Here is a 26,684-nt window from a genome sequence, read left to right as displayed (position 1 = left end):
ATGTTCTTTTCGTCTTGCTTAACTGTAAGCTTGGTCTTGGACATGTTAATGAGCATTTGATGATTTTCCAAGTTTGTTTTGTTCCTTTATTTTCCTAGTTAAGGTTGAATTACTATCTATAACTAGGGAGCTGATGTCAATGGATGATGGATCCATGACGTGTTAATATGGACTGTGCTACCCATCTCCTAATTAATTACTTGGCCAATTCAATTCATGATATTTACTCATCAATTTCATCATTTCTTTATATCTTTTTGGGATTAGAAAGGTAGAAAATCAACCAATATGAATTGATTCAAGCGATTTGACGTTTGTTCATCTTAAATGAACAACGGTTTGAGTTTTGTAAATGAAAAAAAAATTCATAATTGTGAGAAGTTTATCCGTTAATGGGCTGACCCGACTCGAATTGAATTACTTAGAGCCTAGGCTTCTAGATACTAGGGGCACACCATAAACAAGGGTATAAGATCAAGATAATTGTGCAAAGAAAATTGTCTGTCATTCTTTACTTTCATTTGGTGAATCAATTAGGTGACTCTCTCTCATCTTTCTGTACAGTATCTTTCAGAGAGAATCCATTCAAAATGAATGAGAAGAGCAGTGATGTCAACCAGGCTTTGGTTAATGTTTTCGTCTTCGGCCATGACTCAGATTGCCTTTATGACTGCATTTTGCTCAAACTCCGGACTGCAGTCCTGATCAAGCTTCAAATTTAAGTCGCCTTGATCGTGGTTCTAGAAAAGCTTCTGTTCACGATGTTGCTCGATCATCATGGAAGCAGGCTCTTGCAGCCTCTTCTTCTTCCTACTCGAAGTTGGACTTTTATGAGCATCCAATGGTTAATGGGAGGAACTGGGTTTGGCTGCCGGGATCGGTTGTCAAAGAAAGCATCTGACAGAATGAGCAATGCTCTGGTCGGCCAGATTGTGGGAAAAGAGGTGCATATTAGCTGCATTGAGGCCACAGCTAACATGCTATGGGGCTGTCGACATAGAATCAATGTTATCGAGCTTGAAAACCGTATGTTTTTGCTCAAGTTCCATAGCAAGGCTCGTCAGGATTGGGTTCTTGCTAGAGGCCCCTTGTACGTCAATCATTGTCCACTGATCCTGCGTGCATGGCAACCTAATATACAACCTTTGGAGGTTGATGAGACCAAGGTGCCAATCTGGATCAAACTATCCAGAATCCCAATCCAGATCATGTCAAAGCCTGCTCTTAGTTATATAGCTAGTGCCACTGGCACTCCTCTATACATGGATCGAGCCACTGAGTTGGGACTAAATGAAATTTCCTAGAATCTGTGTTGAAGTTGAGTATGAATCCCAATTACCTAGCGCTTTGCTGGTATATCTAGAGAACGGGGATTCCTTAGAGGTATGCATAGATTATCCCCATAGAACTTATGGAAAGGTCTTCGGGAAATGTCATCGCAATAATGCAAAATGGAAGTCGAAGGGGAGAAGGCTCTGGGGACTGTTACCAAAGAGAAGCCTCTCAAGAAAGGTTGCAAGTACGGGAAGCTGGTAGCCTTCTCAACACCAAAAGCAACCACGAACCATCAGTTTGAATCTAGTTCAGCAAAAACCGAATGAAGATCGGATTCAGAAGCTTCCTATATATAATTTCTAATGTAATTTTTATGATAGACAGCACCGAAAGCTCATCAATAAGACTTGGGTTCTCCCACCTTCCTTTCGACCTCCTCATGTTAGAACATCCTCCGTGCTTCATCACAATACTTTGGATATGGTGACAGTATCTCTCTGAGACAGCAAAACAGGGGGCCAAATTTACCCCTGATAGGTCGAGGCAATTACTTGAAGACCACTTTCTTCAGTAAGAAGTTGTGGCCTTTCTAGAGTAGTTCGAAGACTGCAAATTTTCCTGATAGACCCTTGTACAGGATAGGTACATGTCGTTCTATCGTTGAAACGATATTCTCTAGAGTTTCATGCGCCAAACCATTAGATGCTCCAATTTGTATCTAGAGCCTCAAGCAAAAAATGGGAAGTATGTTACAGATCGTGTTAGCTTTAATACAGGAATGGTGAACATACACATTGAAATCCATACTGTTACTACCATATACGGTATCCAATTTATTTTCTTTTCATTTAATCATCGTTTTCGGATTGTTTTGGTTACTGAAAGCCATAATGTTCTTTCATATGGAATGCGGAACTTCTTATTGAAGATCAAAAAGGAAGCAAAGGAGATAAGTTCTTGTTAGAAATAACTAGCATAATCCATCTCAAACCAAAAGTCAGTGATTTTATGACCAGATAAACTTCCATAAGGAGGCTCCTTAAAAGGAGCAAATTGCAGAGACCAATTGGAGAGAATCATGTCACTATGTGTCGGATGTTTGTCAATGAGAAACTTGTTATTTAACAAAAAAATTATTATCTTTTAAAAGCTCATTAAATCGTAACAAACTTATTTTTGATAACTGGGTAGGTTGAGCATTGACTGGGGAAGCCTCTTCCTCCTCATGTTGGACTATTGACATATTTGGTGGTAGACATAAATTGAACAGAATGGAAATGCAATCAACCACCATTTTGCATGGTTAACTCCATTCAATTTATACCCGTCAAATATGGCTTAAATTCCTCGAGCTTGTTTTGCTGCTCATTATTGCAAGCAAAAGGAAGGAAATGTCTTCACTAAAGCCTACATTATAGTAGTTGAAAGGACTACGTTTTTTAAACACAGTTCATTATCTTTTGATTGTAATCTAGTTATAGATCATATTTTGATTGTCTCACCATGAACGATATTGTCGAGAGCAACCCGTTCTTTGTCGTAGTGTATTTGACTTTTGGGCAGCATTCTGGAGCATGCAGGCGAGGGACTGCCATTGATTCAATCCCTTTGAGTCCCCATACGAATATTATCTTCTTCCTCTTGAACTTTGACATAAAAGATGAAGCGTCGAACCTGCAATGTTGTCATCAGTCGGTCCATCATAATTAGTTTTGATATAAGGCTGATACATATTATTGATTTAGAGAAATAATCAAGTTGGGAAGAAGAGTATATTCATCAGGGTACCTTTGTAGGTCGCAGCCTGAGGGCTTCCCGACCTTGTGGACAGGTCGAGAACCCCAACTTAAGTGATCAAGAAGGAAGGGAATAACATGGGAACTTGCATACTAAGGTTCCATGCAGGGGCCCCATATGAAGACATCGCCTTCCGAATTTTCAACAAAGACTGGGAGTACTCCCACAAGAAGGGCTTCAAGGGCACATTTGGGAGCGGAATACTGCGCCCTTACTTCAACTTTAAGCGGTACCGAGACAGGAGGTGATCCATTGTTGCTGAAGCCAGAAACTATCCAATACTGAAGAAATCGAATGCTGCAGCAGATGCTTTTGTATTTCCTGAGAGAATCTATAGTCGTCTAAGGAAAATTGTCAATGTGATTGTGTTTTTAGTGATCGTTTACGAGTTACAAACAGAATGCAATACTCAATAAATGGTTTATTGCATCTGAAATCAAATCCTTTTGCATTCATGAGGTCGTGATGTGGGTCTGTTCTTTCATTTAGCCTGAGGGCATCGATGTTCTCTAGTTCAATCATAATAAACAATGGACAAATCTTTGCCCATCTTACATCAGGAAAAATAAAGACCGAACGATTTCATCAAAGATCATAATACATAACATTCACTGCATATAATTTGTCAGATACCATGTTCGATGCAATCAGCTGATGGGGATGTAGCATTCTAACACTGGCTGTGGAGTATTCTTTCAACTCAAGCTCCGACTTGTTCAGGCCTTTGCTATTCCCATTAAGGTCTTTACGATTGAAAGACATTAGGGCCACAGCCCTGCTTGTATCCTTTCCAGGGAACATTGGATATGGTCCGCCAGAACCATAGAACATCCTGCACAATTACATGTTGTCAGGTTATGTCACAAAGTCAAAATTTAGTTTTCTAGCTATTAGTTAGCTCACGAGAATTTGAACTGGATTCGCTTTTGAGATTGACAATTATCAAGAAATGAAAAACTCAATAGCGGAGAGGTCAAGCAAGTTCGATGAATGTCAGGATTAGGCCGTATCTGCTCCGGCAGCAGCCATAATTTCCTGAACAAATTAAAACGCAAGCAAAAGTTCAACGAATCTGGAAAAAGGTGTTCAAGCAAAAGTCTCTCGTCCCTTGCGTTGCACGGGCATATTTAAATTTTTTGTTTTCTGGGCATATTTATATAATGCCATGTCTCGGAGCAAAAAGATGAAAACTTTTGCAGGTTAAAACGGGGGAATGGCAACATGGGGGAGATAGACAAGCTCCGCCGTCTTGTTGAGTTTACTGGGTCACTTGAATGAAACTTCATAAGACAGACAGAAGTCGAACCCAACCACCCCAAAGAAAAATAATTTTAAAATGAGAAAAAAGGGATTTTTTTTTGGATAAATCTATTTCCTACCTGGAAATTAGTTAGAGAAAATAATTCTTAGATAAATATAAGAACAATAATAATAATTAATATTGAGTAAATTATCTTCTATTATTTAAAATATATTAATCTACTAACAAAAATACGATCATCAAAAGAATTACAATGTAAAAAGAATTTATATTAATAAAGATATATCTTATCTCCAATATTGACTCTTCGAGCACTTAATTGTTCCTCAAATAATATAAACCGAACTATACGAATTCAAACATGGCCAACTAAAAGCAAACATATGTGTTAAAAAAAGAAAAAACTAAAAGTATTAAATTCTAAGATTCCAGTATGTCAACCTTATTTTGACAAAACAAGATATAACTTCAGAAGTCAAGAGTAACTTACTCTCAGGTGCATCAGAATCTTCCAGTTTCCATGCCCACGATTTTGCTGGAGATGACGACTCAGATGTAAGACTTGGTCTAGCAAGAGGTTCTTCACTGCCTTGCAATTCTCGAACTGCTGTAGATTGCATTGTCATCTTCAACAGTAGGGAGTAGCTCAGAATCCTCAGAAGCAGTGGCATCCTCTCTTCTGATTCACAAACGGCGCTAACTTTAAAAAATGGTCAAGAAAATTAAGGGAAAAATTGAGCTGACATGACAGAACATACAAGTACCTATTACTTGTATCGATATCATCCACAATCTCAGAAATTTTCACCTTCACAGGTTCAAAGCCATCTTCCTGGAAGCTGGACTCAGATGCTGAGTCCTGTAATTGAAACCAGTATATACGGTAAGCAATGTCAATGTCAGATGGGATTCTCTCTTTTTGCAGTGACATTTTCTTCATCTATCATTCCCCTTTGCCATGAAGTAAATAGTTAAATTCTGTTATACATATCTCAATGTTGTAATGCCATCAACACGCGTGTGAAAATGCAACTGTGCATATCAGAATTTGCTGAAAAAAAATAAGAAAAAAAGAAGAGGAAGAAATTCTGCTGTACTTAGAAAAGTAAATGAGTCACAGAGTAAGATGGCAAATCTATTACCCTAAATAAAATATGTGCAACTTATTTGGCGTGTTTTCACTTTTTTGTGTGTCTTCACATTTGTAAAAGCCACCGATTGTGCCTTTTCAAAATCCCATCTCGCCCCTGCCTTTCGCAGACGTTCCCTCCGAGCGATCTCTCTACTTACTTAGCTCATTAGGCACTTCACTTGCATTTCTCACTACCACCCTTACTGCCTTCCTACGGATGCCCTCACAACTGACCTTTCCCTGCCGAGCGCTTTCTGCTCCTGCCGTTCTCAACCAGAGTCGCCTCATTGTCGAGTTGCCGTAGCCTGCCTTCAAAATGGTCGTGGTTCCATTCAAGCATTCGTGCCTTTTCGCCAAACCCCCATCGTGCCTCTTTCCCTTTGTTTCCAAATCATCCCTTTTATACAAACCTGCTCGTATCAAGCATCTCTCTCCCCTTCCTCTCCTTCCAACAGTTGATGTGCTCTGCCATCTCCAAGGAGCTCGATCAAACGCCTGGAACAAATGGCTATGATCTCGCTCCCACTTTGCTTACTAAAGCAAGAGCAAATGCATGCCGGAAACATAGCTGGAGCAAAGAGAGGATTTGCAATTGATTTCATATCGCGGTGGCAGTGTGTTCTCATTCGTGGTAATTTTTTCATAAAAACCATCTGTATCCCAGCCACTCCTGTCTCCGCCTGCTGCCATCTCCCCCCTCCTCACACTACCGCCCTGCTGGCAACTCCAGTCCTGCTCAATCCACCGGCGCCATATTGCCGTGGCCGAGTCCCTTCGATAGTTACCATCCTCTGCCTTCTGAACCTGCCGCATTCCTTTCCAATCCCTTGCCCGTTTTCACCAATTCTCCATCCTCCCTGTTCCATTGCTTCTCTTCGACTGTTTGGACTTGTCTTGTCAAATTGGTGGCGCTAGGAGATACCTGGGGGCTGAGGTTGCTGAAGGACTAACCTTCTTGTCTCAACCAACCCGAGCCTGAAAGAAGGTTATCCAATTTAGTACAAGAATGATCAATCATATTCTCATCGAATTCAAGTTCTTCTTCCACCAAAGAGTAAGTCAGTTTATCATCCGTTTCAAACATTGGAACTAAATGCCTTGCTTTTATTGTCTGTCTCCTTGGTCCTGCTTTAGAGAATGTGGGCAGCGAGTCAATTATTTCATCATCATTGCCCCTTGTGATTAATTTTTGTATAGTTGTTTGGTGTCATGTAGTTGCGGAGCCATGATCTTATCATTGAGAAAGCATCGGTTGGTATTACTATTAGTGTAGAGTTTATATCCGCAACGATTGCTGCAAAATTATGAAAGTTAGTTGCTATACTTAGCGGTGTGATTGAGATAGCAAAGGGAAGGGTTTGTCAATACAAATGGGACGTGAAGTAGACTACAAATATTTGGACTACGTGAAGAAATTCTAGCCTAGCAAGGTGATGCCTACATCGTTAGATATTCATTGGATCAGATGGGTGTGATATAACTTTTTATAAAGACAGATATATATATATATATATAGATTTTGCATTCAAAATTAAGATTACATTCCTTAATGTTTTCTAATGTAATTAATACTTATTGGTTTTTAAATACAAATAAATTTATATAAATAATGGTCAAAAGTATAAATAAATATGTTATAATTAATTTGATTATGCTTTACTTGTTTCATATAATATGAATGTTATTTTTCATACCATGATTCTTTTACATAAACTTAGAACGGAGATTTGTAACATCAAAGTCTAATTATATATTAATATTTTTACTTATGAATTTTAGTTCAATTATAAACTCTAAAGCCATCTAGTTCTTCAAAAATTATTCTGTTATTGAGTAATTATCAAAAATGTGATTTTTATTTTAATATGTAACCACATGTTATATCACATAGAGTAAATGTCTCGTGTAGATATCTGATATCAAATTACTTTTAATTTAGTCAAAATTATTTCAAGAATTACATTAAAATTTAAATGATCTGATTTTACCATTCCGCCTCTATTTATTGCTTAGAATACAACTTTATATGTATGTATATATATATATATATTATATATGGATATGGATGACCGTCATATCTGAGATAGTGATCTATGAATTTCTTTTAGATTGACCCCCATTATTAATCACTGGTTGGACTAAGGTGAAAAATATATTTACAATAACGGTTGCCCTAGTAAAATTTTCAAAATTTGACCCCACTAGTTAGAATGTAGATCCGCCCTTCACGGGATTTAGACATTTGAATGTAGTCTGTCTAAATTTACAAAGTTAGCCTGGTTCAGTGATGTTCTACTCAAGCTTACCAAGTAACAAGTCAAACCTATCATGGTCTTATCTACTAGGTTGGTAGGTAGACAGACAGATATCCTTTCGAAAAAAAAAATTATACCATAATAAGCTGTCAAAACACATGCCTTAATAGAACGACATATTAGCAAATTTTCGGTGTAGCAATTATCAAAGTATAGCTAGTAATCAACTAATCAGCAAGAGACTGCCAAATGCAATGAACAACATTCCTCTTTTCTATATTCTATTATCAGTTGGATTTCTCAAAATTTACAAAATGAGAATCAACTCATCGGCCTTGAGCCACCCCATACAATATACAAATCAGAATGGCAGCCGCAATCAAGAGTCACTATGCTCAGGCTGCGTTTCGTTCGCTAGAATGGAATTGATAGAGAATAGAATGGATATGAAATAGAATATAAATTCTGATGAAATTTATTTTATTTGGTTGGACGAAATAGAAAAATGATGAAAACTAGGAATACAATGTAAACAAGATAAAAAGACATAAATACACCTCTTTTAAAACATATTAAAATATTATATTAAAAAAAAAGAAAAAGAAAATGCACTGTTCATCTTCTTGTTGAAGCTTCTGCTCCTGATCCTGCGCCTGTTGACTACTACTCCACTGGTTGTTTTGATCTAAGACGCCACCGAACCCAAACAGCAACAACTCGGCGGTAGAAGCGATCAGGCTCGAGAAGTTCCCTGTCTCGAAGAACAGCCCGTAGCCGGAGCTTTACTCGAGCAAGCCTTGGTCGAAGCCGTGGCTACCCATATCCACCCCAAACTTCGAGCCTCGCGAAGGTCGGATCGGTGGCTCGCAAGACTATGGCAAGCCACCGGTGGAGCTTGAGCAACAACGGTTGAACGGTGGCTGTGAAGGGGCTAAGCTGAGGACAAGATGGAGATTTGATCTCCATTCCTGATGGGAGTTGCTATGGAGGATGGTGGAGTGGGTAATGGCCATGCCCCTATGGAGGATGAGAGAGTTCATCCGGAATTGCTATTCCTATTCCAGATGCAATCAATTGCGGGAAATGTCAATCCTCGTGGAATAGATTCGGAATGAATTGCTATTCCGATCAACCAAACATGCCCTCAATCTCATAATATAGCCCTATCAATATGATTCGCTGAAAGCTGATCGGCAAAAGGGGCACACCTCATTCAACTTGAGCCACTTCTTAATACAATCGAAATGGTACTCGTGCCCACAGTCAAGGATGCCAATACTCTCTTCATCCTCATAGTCACGTTATCTATAAAAAGACAGAACAAATCAGAGCATAAACGATAAAAAGACGTCTCGGTGTGTTTGGTTTTTGAGTTGAGTTGATTTAAGTTTTGATTTTAATTGGGTTGTAATGATTATTTTGTTGAATTATGAGAAAAAATGTGAAAAACTAATGAATAATTGAGAGAATTTAGTATTAAAAATTGAATGTAGTATAATTGATGTGTATGTGATTTATGTATGGGCCTACCTTTTTGACTTTGAAGAGTTGATTTTTGTTGTGTAGTGAGTAGAGTTAAAGTTAGAGCTAAAATTTTAAAATTCGATTGCGAAACCAAACGGATAGTTAGCTTCTTGTTAGGTTTAAAAAGGAAACAATAAGCTGTACTTTGTTTTTTATAACAAATGAATGGAAGTATAGTACTATATTTAAAAAAGAAAAAAAAAAGCTTCCAACAACTTATTGTTCCAGCAAAAAAAAAAGACATAATAAAACCTAGTATTCCAGTCAAATTACAGCATTCAGAGAAATCTAAACTTACCAGGCAAATGGGGCAAGACGCTGATCATTCCCAGCTGAGCTGATTAAGAGACATAGGATCTTGTTCTGAACGACCTGTCTACAATCAATCCAACTTTTGCTGCAATTGTATATTAATCGTAGATTAATGATATTAGAAAGGAAATCTATGTTCGGATAATATTACAATTTAGAAAACTCATATCGTTCTAGATATCAGTTCCAACAGCAAAGCCAATGCTGCCTCTAGTTCCAAAAGACGTTTGAGGAGGTATGTTTCAACCTCCTCAAAGTCTAATTCCACCATAATCATGCTTTCTTTCTTGTCTACCTGGTTGGGATGAATGACAATCTTCCTCTGTATTTAAAAAGGAAAACAAAAAGTATAGACACTGTGAATTTGCCAAATAGACACCCTTGATTGACTTGCTAACAATTCTCACCTCGTCATGGATAATTTGCAAAGCAAGCACCCTTAATCTACTTTTCCAAGGTTTAGAAATCCTCATTGTTGCTTCCTCTATAATAACTTCCAATGTAGAAAAAGGTAAAGAAGATTGTATTGTAGTCACTGTTGAGACTGGCATCAAAACTAAAATTGAACTTGACACTTTATGAGGACCTGGAAGAGTTGAAGCTCTAGCTCCTGAAAAATATTAGAAAATCATTAGCAAAAATTTACAAGATAAAAGGAAAATAAATTTGCAAAATAACCCAAGGTTACCATATCTGTCGTACGTGGATACAATCGGTCGATACCAAGCAATTGCTCCAAAGTTTGAACCACTTGCCCAAGGGAAAGTTGATGACACCTCAAGAATTGCTCCCTTACGCCTACTTTTAATGCGTTGGAGGCGTATTGAAGTGGTTCCGTGCAAACTTCCGTGTATTTTAACCGACAATGATGGTGGATAATGTCCTTTGGACCTAACTAGGTTTGGAGCTACAAATAATGATGGGCCCACATGCGAGTGGTGAATATAGGAGCACGAATAGTACTTGGAGACGTCCATTCTACCTAAAAAGACCATTATAAGAGAATCATACTTAGGGAGACAATGCGTTTTTATGACATATATATATATATATATATATTTCAGCTTATCATGGCTACAGGAATGATACAATTGGATTTAGACTTTAGTGGAAATTCCACCAATTGTTTGGTTTTTAATCAAAGTTCCTTGCTCAAAGCACAATAGCATCAAACATAAGAACACTCGAAAACTAGCATCACAAGCTCAATCACAGTTCCTTGCTCAAAGCACACCGATAACAAACATAAGAACCCTCGAAAACAACATCAAAGTTCCTTGCTCAAAGCACACCAACAACAAACATAAGAACACTCGAAAACATCACGGTTCCTTGCTCAAAGCACGCCAACAACAAACATAAGAACACTCGAAAATAGAATTGCAGTTCCTTGCTCACAATTCGAGAATTGCAAGGCCATAATTAATGATGGATGTATGATGACATTGTAAGAGCGTTTTCATGAGTAGACATCCTTGCGATTGTAACTAATGGCATGATCGTTGTACTTGAAACTCAACCAGTCCAATATTTGTTGCAATTATATATTAATTGTAGATTAATGATATTAGAAAGGAAAGCTATGTTCGGATAATATTACAATTTAGAAAACTCATACCGCTCTAGATATCAGCTCCAACAGCAAAGCCAATGTTGCATCTGGTTCCGAAAGACCTTTAAGGAGGTATGTGTCAACCTCCTCAAAGTTTAATTCCACCATAATCATACTTTCTTTCTTGTTTACCTGGTCGGGATGAATGACAATCTTCCTCTATAATTAAAAAGGAAAAAAAAAGTACGAACATTGTGAATTTGCCAAATAGACACCCTTAATTGACTTGCTAGCAGCACCCTTGATCTACTTTTCCAAGGTTTAGAAGTCCTCATTATTGCTTCTTCTATAATAACTTCCCATGTAGAAAACGGTAAAGGAGATTGTCTTGTAGTCACTGTTGAGACTGGCATCAAAACTAGAAATGAACTTGGCACTTTATGAGGACCTGGAGGAGTTGAAGCTCCAGCTCCTGAAAAATTAGCAAAAATTTACTAGATAAAGGGAAAATAAATTTGCAAAATAACCCAAGGTTACCATATCTGTCGTACGTGGATACAATCGATCGATACCAAGCAATTGCTCTAAAATTTGAACCACAAAGTTGATGACACCTCAATAATTGCTCCCTTACGCCTACTTTTAAAGCGTTAGAGGCGTGTTGGAGTGGTTCCGTACAAACTTCCATGTATTTTAACCAACAATGATGGTGGATAATGTCCTTCGGACCTAACTAGGAATGGAGCTACAAATAATGATAGGCCTACATGCGAATGCTGAATATAGGAGCACAGACAGTACTTGGAGACGTCCATTATACCTAAAATGACCATTATAAGAGAGTCATACTTAGGGAGATAGTGAGTTTTTATGACATACATACATATATATATATATACATATATATATATATATTTCAGCATTGTCATGCTGCAGGACTGATACAATTAGATTCGGACTTTAGTGAAAATTCCACCAATTGCTTGGTTTTCCATTACAGTTCCTTGTTCAAAGCACACCGATAACAAACATAAGAACACTCGAAAACAACATCAAAGTTCCTTGCTCAAAGCACACCAACAACAAACATAAGAACACTCGAAAACATCACAATTCCTAGTTTACAGTTCCTTGCTCAAAGCACGCCAACAACAAATATAAGAACACTCGAAAATAAAATCACAGTTCCTTGCTCACAGTGCGAGAATTGCAAGGCCATAATTAATGACGGATGTATGACGACATTGGGAGGGTGTTTTCATGAGTAGACATCCTTACGATTGTAACTAATGGCATGATTGTCGTACTTGAAACTTGTGGCTATTAGTAAGAGGCAAACAAATCAATGATCATTTGAACCGATGATGTATTAAAAGTCAGCCAAAGAACCTCAGTGTATGTAAAAGGGGAAGATCGGGGTGGTATCGTGATTTCTTTCTCTAACACTCAAAGTCAATACGAGCTTTGTAGAGAGCTAATAGTGTGTGTAATCTCTTAAATTGAGGACGTACTTAGGTATCTATAATGAATCACATATATATTTTTTACGTTGTCAGAGAGATCCTCGATATATTCCCAATAGATAAAACGGGAAGTCAATCTTAGGTTATTTGGTATGTAAGATATCGATCTCCTTTTCTTGGACCAACCAAGCTTTGCTAACCCCTAGGCTAGGCAGGCCTCCACAACCTATCAAGTAACATTCAATCAAAGTAAAGAAAAGTCCAGTATACGTTTACGTGAAGGTTGTGCAAGGCTGATAGATATTCTTGCAAAGCTTGCTCCGGATGATTTGAACATTGAATTGGTTTTCAAGGGCTTGACGGTAAAAGCAATTCTTCGGAATGATATCAGGATGCATTTGGATTTGGACATAGAGTTGCCTAAACATGTAGAGTACTAGAAGGTACTCTTCGTGGTTTGTGATTGGGAACTAGGCAAATCTAAAAAAAAAATGCGTTGGATCGAGCTCAAAACTGTGGAGAGGAATCCCCTACAGAATTGCTCGGCAACAAAGAGAGATGGCGTGCTTTCTAGCATTGAGTGGATGTGCAAGATTATTGCAAAGAAAAATGTACAAAGAGCTCGAGGACATACATTCCAGTGTCGAGAATCGACTTCATTCAGATACATGAAAGGTTGTCGAGTTCTAAGGAGTCATTCTTAGATGGAACGATATATACGATGCAAAGGCTTTCTTGAAAGAATTGAATAATGTTGATCGGCATTATGATGCTCGAGCATTCTCCTAGGAGCCGGTAGAGCAAGAAGTAACTGTTGAGCTTGACGAGGAAGGTGGATCATTTTCTCCTTAGCTTCTGCGTGGTGTTGATAATAAAGATGTCATTGATCCCAAAGAAGATAGTGCAGCATTGGAACAAGGACGATTGGCAGTATTACAAGAACAGAGCCGACATCAAGAAGCTATTAAAGATCAATTCGAAACCAATGCCATGAACGACATAGAAACTATGAAGGAACGTAGTGCAATTTCCAGATTGCCTCAATATCAACTTAGAATCTTATTGGTGGCATGATCAATACCAGCCTCTAAAGCCAAAAATACTTCAACAGTGTCCACACTAGATATGAGTAGAACATGTATAACCAAATACACTATGATCGCGATAATCTGCCTCCAAAAATTGTGCACGGCTACAAGTTCAACATCTACTCATCACAAATTGAAAAAAAAAAAAACAAGGACAATATGACAGATATTTTCATCACAAATATAACAAAAGCCATCATCAAACGATCTTTGTGACAGAAAACATCCGTCACAAATATACACGTCACAAGGTCCTTTGGGACGAAAAAGTGTAAAAGAACTTATATGCGTTGTTTTTACAAATTAATCTAATTGAAGGCCATAATCAATGACGGATGTATGACGACTTTGTGAGGGTGTTTTCATGAGGAGACATCTTTACGATGGTAACTTGTGGGTTGTTCGTCACACTCTTGGAGTATGAGGCATGAATATCCTTCCCAATCTACACTCTCTCTTTCTATGGCAGCAATGCAATGAGAGGTAAGAAAAAGACGGAGAGACGGGAGAGACGGACCTTCCTGACACTGGAAGAAGAAACATGGCTTGTCGAAGCCTTCAAGCGCCCGAGGGAGTGAATGAATTGGCCCAGTGTTAATTGAGGAGTACCGCTGGAGCAAAACCCTCGTTCATTGAGAGCCTCGGAGCTCTCCCGCAGCATTTTCTCTCTCAAGACTCTCTCTCTCTCTCTCTCTAACGTCACAGGGGTGGAAGGATGAGGGGGACGTAGCGTGCTCGATTTGGGTTTCATGCGATTTTTAGCTTAAAAGCTAACCAATCGTGATTTCAGTTTTTCTAAAAATTAAAAATTGATATTCATATTCAAATCACAATTTTGTTCTTTGGATATGATTTGGATATGAATATCAGTTTTCGTAGTAGCTACCCACTTCCAAATCACAATTTTATTCTTCCAATTCCTCATCGACAAGATTAAGAGCAAACTAGCATCATGGAAAGCAAAGGCACTCTCTTGGGCAGGTAAAGCCACCATGATCAACTCGGTGGTCAACAGTACCCCAATTTACACAATGTCACTATTCCGGCTCCCAAAATCCACCTTAACACAATTGACAAAATGACAAGAAGATTTTGATGGAGCACAAATAAGAAAGATGATAGTTACTTTGCTCCAAAGAGTTGGGATATATCTGCCAACCAAGAACAAAAGGAGGTTTAAGTTTCAGAAGAGCGGAAGATTCGAACAAAGCAATGCTCTCCAAAACAGCCTGGACACTAACAAAAGACAACAATAGCCTTGTCGGTAGGGCTATAAAGGTAAAATATGGCAACTTCCTCAACTCATCCAACCGCACCTCTTCCTTACTAATTTGGAAAGGCCTACGATTGTGTAAGGAGACCATCCAGGTAAGTACATGTTTCTCGGTGGGTAACGGCTCATCCATTTCAGCATGGCACGACCCAGGGATCTCAGGTATGCAAAACCATAAACCCTCTTCGAGAGTAGGCGTAACTCCAAATCCAGCGCTAAAGGTATGTGACTTGATACTTTTCCATCCAAAGAGATGGAACACTTCATTACTCACAAATCTCTTTGACCAAGACACTGTGCAAAAAATACTCAAAATCCACCTAGGCCAAGAAGATTACGAGGACTCAGCAAAATGGACCCCAAGCACTTCAGGAAAGCACTCGGTCAAATCCTTTTACCTTATAGATCAACAACATAGACTCCTAGATCAAAGCGGAATAATGTGGCAAGCTATTTGGAATCTAAAAGTCTATGAACGATTCAAACTTCATCTTTAGAGAATAGCCAGTGAATGTCTCCCATGGTTCGGCGAAGAAAGTACTTCATGCCCTCTTTGCCAAACCAGCTCCGATAAACTAGAGCATCTCTATGGCGATTGTCTTTTTTATCGTGTTGCCTGGAGGGAATCACCCCGGAATATACAATCAAGCTTTATCCCTTCTACCACTATGAAAGACTTAATAAACTTTGTTGCTTGTCCTCCACGCTCTATGATAACGAATACTAGTGATGGGGCTAACTTTTCCTTATATGCAACTATCACTTTATATCAGTTGTGGAACTCACGAAACAATGTTTTGCATGCAGGAAAACAACCTGATCTCCATGAAACCATCAAGAGCATCAAGAACCGCTTCACGGAACATAGTAGGGGTGGACGAAACTTGGGGCGCCAAGAAGGAAACTCTTTCGAAGCTGCTCTACAACTTGAAACATCAACCGTACCTTCAGGACCTGAATAGAACATCATCAGTTCGGACGCAACATGGAACAACAACATATCATGTCTTGCTGGAGTTCTGCACCACCAGAACAAGTCGCAATCACTATCATGGTTTCAGGTCTCACATGAAGACACACCTCTCCAGGCATAGGCCAGAGCAGTGCTCCTTGCCCTCACCATAGCGATAGAAAGAGGATTAACGAAGATCTAGTTGCGTTGCTACGCTTTACTACTAGTAGAAACCATTTTGAACCCACGCACTTCTCCATTGGAGATTAGAAGCATAGTCTCAGATATTATCTTGACTCATGTAGACTCTACTATTTACTAATATTAATAATATGAATTATTCAGCAAAAAAAAATCACAATTTTGTTCTTGAAAATTAAAAATCAAGCCATGAAATTCGATTTTTTGATTCGGTTGATCAAATCACCATTTACTCTTTTGGGTCTTACTAATCCTAGTATATCATGTACAATATTTTGTGAATTTTTGGTGAATAAATGAGTCTAGATATGACCCAATATTTAAACAACATAAATCAATAGAAAATTGATGTCAAATTTAATTTAACCTACCTTAGTCGGAAAGTTCATAATTAAGAGAATTAGCAAATTAAGAGAATTAGCAGAATAAATGAAGATCGTAATGGAGGATGTAGCCAAATAAATCACCAATAACTAAATACACACATAAAAAAAAAACGTTATTCGCTCTAGTCAAACTCGAACAGCATGGCCTCGACTGGGAGGTTGCAAAGTAAGGGTGAAAAGTCCCACCCATGCAAGTCAAACTAGTTATTTCTTACTCGACCTTGTCCTAAGCGACGAGTCACTTCAAAGCGCGAGTACTTCAACCTAAACGTTGGCTATGCAAGTCCATTGTGGCAGTTCGAAATGCTAAATAGAAATTCAAAATTTGCGACGATGTACTCGAGTAAAGGCAAATAAGATTCTTGGGAAACGAACATTTGTAGATAATCCATGGCATTTACCCCCTCGACTATTTCCTAGAAGGGGTTAGAAAAAGGAACAACATGATCAAATATCAGTTTGAGGCTCATCAGCAGCCCCAGTTGATTCGCGAGTGCCCGCACCACTCGCTGCAGATGGTGTAACTTCAAAATTCCCCCCACTTAAAGCTCAAGGGGTCAAATTGATGATTGAAGCACGCGGCGATACCGCGAGACGCGTCAAGGGCCAGATGGACTTCTCTGGTGGGATGCCCAGCCGCTTCTGTATCTCGGGCACAGCAGCGTATATATCTATGTCCCACCAAACATAGTTCCCACCATGTTTCTTGAGAAGCCTATCTTTCAGAGCACAGAAGCTCTGATGCAAGGACTTGGTACCGTGCAAGCGCATCTCCCTCTGGGCTCGCGTTTGAGGGCCTCGATCTCCCTCGCTTTCTGCTCGTCTGCTTCTTTGAGGGCTCGGAGACGGTCTTTTTCCTTGTCGCTCAATGCCTGCTCCAACTGCTTAACTTCCTTCTTGATGTCGTCGGGTTCAATCTCAAGATGAGCTTGGTCATCAATCTATCTGCTTAACCTTCTGCTTCTCGATGAAGAGTTGGTCGTCGAGTTCTTTCTTCTTGCGCAAGACATTATTGTTAGAATTTTTATACAATATTAAAAGCAGAGTCAACAGGTTAAGAAGCGCCACGTAGGACGGAGAGGCCTTCTCCCTGCATGACCCTTTGTGTGACACCAATCGCAACATGACAAGTGCTGCTATGTTATAATGACACCTCGCTTTTCGAAACCAAAATGACCTGCAATAGAAGATTAAAAGACTAACATATAAATGAATCCATATAACTGCACGTTGAGTCTTCCATACATTATTTTCAAAAAAGGAGGTGGAGTAATGTGGAGAAGTATCATTGTTTTGCCCTAAAGGAGTAAACAACTTACAGTAAGCTTTTAGGGGACTTTACAGAAAGCCTGTGAGATCTTTGATCTAAGCTTTGATCAAATAAAGACCTTATACATCTCAGCGGGTTCTATGTTATAATGACACCTCGTTTTTCGAAACCAAAATGACCTACAATAGAAGATTAAAAGACTAACACGTTGAGTCTTCCATACATTATTTTCACTAAAGGAGGTGGAGTAATGTGGAGAAGTATCATTGTTTTGCCCTAAAGGAGTAAACGACTTACAGTAAGCTTTTAGGGGACTTCACAGAAAGCCTATGAGATCTTTGATCTAAGCTTTGATCAAATAAAGACCTTATACATCTCAGCGGGTTCTTTTAATTTACCGTAATTTTACTGAATCCTTTTTTTGAGCTAATACCTTTTTTAGTTTGTCGTATTTAAGGATTTACTACATCCCAAGTTTTTAGAAGTATACTTGATGAATGATATGGATACACACTCGATGTTGCCAACATTAAGATGGATTAAAATGCAAAATCTTTTCTCATGGTTCGCTTGAGATTATTCTTAGAAGCTGAAGCTACTTGCTTCTCATATCATTTTGCTTGAGACACTTTTCAAAAACTACTTTTCATTTGCTTCGCATTTTTTAATTTTGTTAAGTTGATAGTGGAAACCATTTTTCAAATTGAGACTGCACTATAATTTTAACTCGAGAGTAGAATAAATTTTTATAATCATATTACATCGATATTGAAATGGTCAAACTAAAATTAGATATTATGAAAATATCTACTTCTAAGTGTACCGGAAAAGCTCTTTAAATAAAATTATAATAAAGTAAGATTAAAAAAAAGAAAATTCTCCTTTGCTCTTAACATCTTTTAGATAAATCAACACAATATTTTTTTATTCACGATATCAACCGGTTTGTTTCATATTTAAATATTTAAAGAAAAAAACATTCGGCCCAATAGGCGAAAATACTGCGCTGGCCCGTTGTCTAATCAAGTAAATGCTCGTCGGAGGATACCGTGATCCCACTTGGAAAAGTTCTACTAGTTGAGAGGAGAGGGTTGGGGGGGGGGGGGGAGTGGGCCGATGGATGGGCCCAGATCTGTTCCTGCTTTAAGCTACGCGGCTTTTCAAGGGCGTGGACCCGCTCCTGTCTTTGGTTCCGCTTTTGTGTGCCACTGCCCGCCTCTCTCCCCTTACCGGTTTACAGGTTGATTCATTTCAGATGTTCGAACCTCATGGACCGGATGGATCCACGAGATCGTACGACATCGAGGCCAAGACCATGCGATAATTTCTCTAGTGAGAGTAAATGCTTGCTCATAATGATGAGGTTAACCGCGTGATGAGGCTAATTAACTCATCTAATTAGCTGCGGTAAATAACCAAATAGAGAACTTACTTCTGTCATCTCATGTTAAATAGCAATATGGACAATAACATTTAGCCCCGGAAGATGCAATTGGCTTTTAACAAGATCTCTACATTGAACTAATATCATTTACTTCCCAGACCACTGATTTCATGTGTTACTGCAGTTGTTTGATTCCGACCTCATACCATGGAAACTCATACATTTAGATTTTTGAGCTGAAGTACAGAAGCAAAAGAAGCAGAATCAGGAGACTAACTTAAAACATATATTTTATACCACGTAAATCCCACTACTCCCCGAGTCTAAAAGAATTCGAAGTCGAGGTATTTACCTCCGGGCTTCCCGTCAGTCCCCGTAGCCATCCTCTTGCTGGCACTCCCAACGCTGAATGGATCTACCACCCCATACTTCCCAGGGAGCTCTGCCTCTATGGGCCTTGGGACCTCAGGAGGCGTGCTGCAGCGGATCAAAGCCCAGTTCACACCTTCAAAGAAGGGATGCTGCTTAATCTCGGTTGCTCCCCTCTTCACCCCGAGTCTGTTCTGTGGCTCCTTTACCAGCAGCCCACGGATGAGGTCTCTACTGGCATAGCTTGTCGCCGGTGATTCCGGAAACTTGAGTTGCTGGCCCACAACATTGAACAGAGTGGCCCGATTCCCGGATCCTTTAAATGGTGTCTTCCCATAGAGAAGTTCATGTAGGAAGATGCCAAAAGTCCACCAGTCGACTGCACTCCCGTGGCCTTCCCCTTTGATGATCTCAGGGGCGAGGTACTCATGAGTCCCAACGAAGGACATGGACCTTGCCGAGGTGGGCTCAGCAACTAGCTCCGGTAGCGAGTCCAAAGGGATCCCGAGGTCAGCTCGAGGCTTCTGGGCTTTCTTCTTGCTCTTCTGAGGGAAGATCCGGGGGAGAAAGCAGGCAGGTTGGATGCACGCTGATGATGGCTCAATACAGGCAGGCTGGACGCAGAAGGCGGACCCGTTTGCCCTTTTCGAAGGATCGGAGCCGTAGGAAGTTCTTATGAGGGTAGGTGAGACCATGCATCGAAGGGAGAGGTCAAAGTCAGAGAGCATTATGTGCCCGTCATCTCGGACTAGGACGTTCTCAGGTTTCAAGTCCCTGTAGACAACTCCAAGCATGTGTAGGTACTCCAGCGCAAGCAGAACCTCTGCTGCATAAAACCTGCAAATATGAAGTGACCCATTTATGTTTGCTCATCCAACATCTACTGGCCAAAATTAATCTCAGCTTTAGGATTCAAAAACTATTTTAATCCACATTACCCTCTGTAGTAATTGAACACAATCAGACCGCAACACCCACAAATTATCGTGGAACTTATACTGTAATTCAATAAGGAGTTTCAATAAATTGCCAAAGCCAAGAGAAATAGCACTCCAAAAGTTCAGACTGGAAAAACAATATTGAGCATTTCTGAACTGCCACAAAGCAGATGCATCAAGGATTTTTTTTTATGTGCAGTACAGATAGATCTGTGCAAAACAAGACATGGAAGGCATGCTTCACTGTTGCTCTGAGAAGCAAAATTAGATAATATGGAACAGGAAACTACTGACTGGGACTTCCAAGTTCCCACACAAAACGGGGATTGGAAATAGATTGAATTTCCATGATAAATGAAAATTGCATCGAGTAAGTATACCACAAACAGTAAGGACATGCTCATGTAACTTTACCTTGCAGCATATTCTGAGAAATGCTTCCCAGGTTGTCGTTGCCTTAGAGTGTGAAGGTCCCCTCCTGGACAAAACTCCATGACCAAACAGGAAAACCGATCCGTCTCAAAATGTGTGTATAAAGTGGGCAAAAATGGATGGTCTAGCAGTCGCAGAATCTCCCTCTCTGTCTGAGCTCTATTCAGCTTCTTTCTGCTAGCCAGTGATGTCTTGTCCATCACTTTCATAGCAAAATAGCACCGAGTTCCGCTCAGTTCTGAAAGATAGACACTACCAATGTCACCACAGCCAAGCCTTTTGAGTAACCTGAAATGACTCATGCCCAGAATCTCATCCCGTGCTCGGATGGCAAGAATGGCCTTCCACCTTGGGTCATTTCCTTTGTGAGGCTTATTGGCGCTCCCCATCATATTGCTCCAGTTGCTGTCATCACTGAGGCCGCTACTATCACTAGCTCGACTCACGCTAGTTTTGGTGCTCTCAAGTGAATCACCTCGAACACTTACACTCCCTTTTGTACTCTCGTAGTTCCAGTCCACACCAATCATGCCATCACTTGTAATTGCATCACTCCTATAAGTGCTCGCGCAACTGTGTACAATACTCATAGCAGTGACAACACCTGTACTGCCAATACTACTATGTGGGCTCACATTGCCGCTTGGAGGCAAAGAAGGATCCCAAACGCATTCTTTCTCCTCGAGATCATGGGTTGGGAGAGTATTGTCCGTGTTCTGTGAAGCCCGAGGACCTGTGAATGGTGAACACACCAACCCCAAATCATTAGGTTCTTCCACCATACTTTCCGCTGGCGAAAGAACCACTGGATTCGGCTTCTTCTTCAGACCCCTGATTGAAAGATCTTCGAGGAATGGTCCTTTTACAGGCAACCCGTTCATCAAGCACGCCGCATCAGGTTTGGTCTGACCAATTGGAACATACACTGTTTTCATAAGATCAGTGTCAACTGGCTCAGGGGGATGACTAGCCCCGGAAAAGGAACTAGGGCCACTATCGTCAAACGAGACGCCCCTTCCGTTAAATGTAACAGCGCTGGATGCTAATCCTTCCTTCTCCAACAAAGAATCCTTCTCTTTCCACACTCTCACCGGTGCACGGCACTCTGAATCTTGTGAATTGACAACAGATTTTCCTGTTTCTTCTCTTACTGGCTTCGAGTTCCCACTTGACATTTGTAGCACTTCCCTCTGTAAAGCAATACGTGCATCCATTATTTCCCCAATTTTCCTGACAGACAGCATTCTAGCATTCGATGTCTGACCCTCCACAGGCAGCTTCGAAGGAAGCCCGTTGATTTCCGGAAACCTTTCCATTCCCAATGCTGATTAGAGATCACATAGAGACCTGTGGAAGTAAACAGAAATCGAATCGAAGGGTGACACAACTATTACATTAGCTATCAATGTTCCCTATTTAGAAAATCAGGAGATGATTCAGGAACATAAAGCAGAAGATGACATGTGATACGTGAACTAATTTATGTACGGCATGCATTCATCCCACAGCTATGACAATTCACCTGACGCGAAATTGAACTAACGCAGTTGCATCAGTAGAAAAAAAATAAAAATAAGATAAGCAACCGTGGGTTCGAACAATACAAGGCAAGAAGCAACCGGAAGCTCAAAAGGTGAAAGAAAGCTGAAATGATCACAGTTCATCAACAGTACTTCCGGTCGCATTGCATTTCCTTCGTAATTTTTAGAGAGAGAGAGACTAAAAAGCAAAAGACAATGGAAGAATCAGAGAACATTCAAGACGAGCGAGCAGAGGAATAACGCAGCAGTAGCAAGAGGAATGGAGAATAAGAATCCGTACGGGCAGAGCTGCTCTGTACAGCGACGATACGGTGTGGCGGTGGATTAGGGTTTCAACCAGCTCGCAGCAGCGGAGGCAGCTGAATCTCTTGGATGCACGGCTATCCTTCCCAGTCCACACTCTCTCTTTCTCCTGGGAGCAGTGGAATGAGAGGGCGGCGGAGGGAGTGAATGAATCAACCAGAGTTATTTGAGGAGTACCACCGGAGCAAAACCCTCGCTCATTGACAGCCTCAGAGCTCTCCGGCAGCTTTTTCTCTCTCTAGACTCTCCCTCTCTCTCTCTACAGTCTACAGGGACGAAGAAGGAGAGGGAATGGAGAGACCTCTGCCCTGCAAGTGAAGCTTTCTTTTTTGGGGTGGGGGGAGGGAGGGAGGGAGGGGGCTAATGCCTAATAGTGAGCTTTTTCTTTTTATAATTTTGCTTTTGTGGTGGCTGTTACTTTATTTTCTATATACTGCGACTAATTCACCAACGTGCATTGATTCGGATGAAATAAAATCTCGAATTCGAATATCGTGAGTGGATAAAAATTACGGTTGAAAGAGTTTTATCCATTTAATGAATCTAATTGGCTCGAACATGAATGAATCGGAACCTATTGATCTTCTGGATATTAGTTGGTATGCATAATTCCGAGCTGGGGTCACGTGTGTTAACAATTGATTTAGGTCCGACGGCCAAAATTTACTTACATTGTTTGGGAATTAAAACTCAATAGAAAAATCTTATGGCTAGGCTCAAGTCAAGGCTTCTAATTCAGAACTATAATAATGTGTCTTAACGATAAATTTAGCTCCAATGGCTCAAACATGCTCATGGTATCGTGCATCGAAACTCTACGGAAGTATTTCGTGTTTAGGACCGAGTCAATGCTACTAATTCAAAACTATAGTGATGTGTTAACGATAATAAATATAGCTTCAATGGTTGAAATTTACCCGCAATATTATGTAGCGATATTTCGTAATTAGAACGAAATAAATGCTCGCATGAGGACGATGTGATCTCACTATGCAAAAATTCTTCTAGTTGAGGGGATAGGAGGGAGGAGAGGGAGAGGGGAGAAGTGGGGCCCAGTGGGCCAAGGGATGGGCCCAGATCTGTTTGTGCTTTAAGCTACACGGCTTTTCAAGGGAGTGGGGCCCTGTCCTGTCATTTGCTCCGCTTTGTGGACTTGTGCGTTAAATTTTTGTGGACTTCGCGTGCCACTCCGCCCCCTCCCCCGTTTACCGGAGATTCAATTCGGATGCTCGACCTCATGGACCGGACGGATCCTCGAGATCATACGATATCGAAGTCAAGTCCGTGCAATAATTTCTCTTGTGAGAGTGAGTGCTCGATCATAGTGATGAGGTTAATCACGTGTATAGTGTGCATCGGTTGTTTCACCGACCGTTTTGGAGGTCACTCCGTGACTTAATATGAGGATCACTGGAGTCGAGCATAGCCTAATTGTTATAGATTCCGATGGATTTCCAATGTCAAGGCATTTATAGTGTTCGAGATGTACGGGTACCCAATGACAACGCTGTGTTGTGACAAGAAAAAGAGTTAATTATAAAGGAAAAGATAAGGATTTTTTTTTCCTTTTCCCTTTTCCCCTAATTCAAAGGTGAACATATATACTTTTCAAAACACAAAGGACAGAAAAAAATTGCTTAGGTTTACTATTTACGCCCCTTTATAAGGTGGCAACATTTGAACATATATGTCCTTATGATCTTTTGATTCTTTCCTATCTAAAGATTTTATCATTGTAAATAAAAATGTAAAGAATCTTCTATCTAATCTAACTAAAAGTAACATATGTATATACAGTTGAGAATAGTCTTAATACGGAAAAATATATTTTTTTTCTCGATAATCAAGAGATTTTAAAATTTATTTTCGTCAATTTGACTTCTCGTTTTTACTCTCTCTCTATTTTTCCTTCAATTCTCTTTACTACACCCACGAGCTCGTGTGCCACCAGAAAAGAGAAATAGAATGTCTTTTTTTTTAATAGATATAAAAATAGAACATGTACTGATAGTTGAACAGACCCAAGAAATATTACCACCGTAAGTTAGGTCCTGGCCACAAGGCAAAACAACGGCGTTCCACATTATTATTATTTTTTAATCTTTTCTCTATCGTTTTTAATGTAAATTTAATTCTATTATCGGCGATCAAACCTACGGCAGAACTTAATTACAGCAATAATACATTGCTTAATTACTATTGTATGACTTTATCACTTTACCTAAATCCATACGTCTTTTTTAAACCTCTTGCTTTTTCATTTGTGCTACTTTTTTTTTTTACAAACTTTCTTACCCTAATGGTTTGACCGCCGTAGGTGTTATTTGTGATATCGGGAGAAGTACTGAAATCGGTGTTTGGGTTGGTGATTCTCTAGAAAGAACCCCCAACCTTTATTCTGTTTCCAGTAAATTTAATTTCCCCTTCAAATAAAGCCATTGAAAATTAATGTTTTTTTCCTCCATGATTCACCTTCCAATTACTTCAATTGGTCTGACTAATTCAATATTGAGCCGAATATAGGAGAATTTTATCTTTTAATGGCTTGACTCAATTCAAACTTAAATTTGCTCAGACAAATTTCCAATACCAAATGTTGTACACCGAGAAAACTAATGGATCTTTGCCTATATAGATGTAAAATACCCACTTGGGGCTACACGGACTTGAGCCCATCTGCAACCCAAAAATTTAAGCTGATAGGTTACTGGACCCAAGCCTCATATAAGTTTGTGATTTTTTTCTCAATTTTTCGATGTGGGACAACATATCTCAATACCCGCCCTCACGTGGCAACGTATGGTCCAACACATGCCACGTGCCTTAAACACCCGCCCTTAACAACTGACCCGAGCCGGGCATCCTCTTTCGTACTCGGGTAAGGGGGGACAAATACCAAACTGGCCTCGAGCTCCACACTCGGGCCTAACTAGAGGTGCACCTATAGTTACCTCGGAACTGGACTGGACTACTCTTGGGCCTGATTAACATGAGGCGCACTCTTGGCTACCTCGAAATCGAATCTGGCGTGGTGTGAGCCCACATGAGCGCGCGGAAGCATAACCCGCTCTGATACCATGTAAAATATCCATTGCGCCTATAAGCGATTGGGTCCATCTCAAACCCAAAAGGTCGAGCTAATAGGTTGTGGTACACAATCTCTTCTAAACTTGTGGAATTTTTTTTATATTTTCGATGTGGGACTTAACTCTTAACAATAGAAGTAGCGAAATATAACTTTTAAGTATAACATCCATTCTAGTAGTGTTATGTAAAAGCTTCTCTATAAAATGATACACACAATATACATTTACTAGGGGATGGTTAATTTCTGACCAATGAATATAAATTTATCTATAATTGCTCGAGGAGCGATTAGATTTTCAGAACTAGAGTCATCCCGAACCGATTTCACGAGAAATTAATTCGCCATACAACGTGGAGTACATCTTTCAACTGCATGCCCATATACATATCTTTGAACTTTGGATAATCCAACAAGAGCAGAGGCCAAATTGATCTCAATAAGAATTATATTTTCTTTTTGTCTTTGATAGGCATAATAATTCAAGTAAGATAATATAACATTACCTGCCAAGAAGAGGGAGGCAAGCAACGCTTTCAAAGAAAGGGACGAGTGCGCGTGCATAGGCAAAGCTCGATCGGTGACCATGATCAGCATCTACTGACGCCTCTCAAATAAATGACAAAAGCCTTAACGTACATATATATATCCTTCAAAATACTCCCAAAAAGAAAACCTAATTACTATACAAATTATGAGCGTTGCTAGCATTCAGAACATTTTTAAAAGGCACACTTTCTGAAAAATAACGAGATTCTTCTTACTTGTCATATAGAGTGTCTATTTAATACGTTTGTCTTGTTATTTTGAATATTATATTTAATTTTTTGGGGTAAATGAGTATAGTGATTTAATTATTAAATAATAAGTGACAATATTGAGTAACAAGTA

General features: G+C 39.7%; 1 protein-coding gene across 1 annotated transcript; it reads right to left on the bottom strand.

The window, feature by feature from the left end:
* Positions 1 to 19,161: 19,161 nt before the first annotated feature.
* Positions 19,162 to 23,050, bottom strand: LOC116204878 (serine/threonine-protein kinase D6PK-like). Its single transcript, XM_031537231.1, has 3 exons — positions 22,686 to 23,050; positions 20,847 to 22,211; positions 19,162 to 20,331 (listed from the first exon to the last, which is right to left on the bottom strand). Exons 2-3 carry the CDS (start codon positions 22,178 to 22,180, stop codon positions 19,449 to 19,451), a joined length of 2,217 nt encoding a protein of 738 aa, XP_031393091.1. The 5' UTR covers positions 22,181 to 22,211; positions 22,686 to 23,050; the 3' UTR covers positions 19,162 to 19,448.
* Positions 23,051 to 26,684: the final 3,634 nt, after the last annotated feature.

The sequence above is a fragment of the Punica granatum genome, chromosome 4 (genome assembly GCF_007655135.1).
Source record: "Punica granatum isolate Tunisia-2019 chromosome 4, ASM765513v2, whole genome shotgun sequence".
In the NCBI taxonomy this organism is placed as follows: domain Eukaryota; kingdom Viridiplantae; phylum Streptophyta; class Magnoliopsida; order Myrtales; family Lythraceae; genus Punica; species Punica granatum.
The sequence above is the reverse complement of the archived record's forward strand: the minus strand, read 5'-3'. Positions and strand labels throughout refer to the sequence as shown.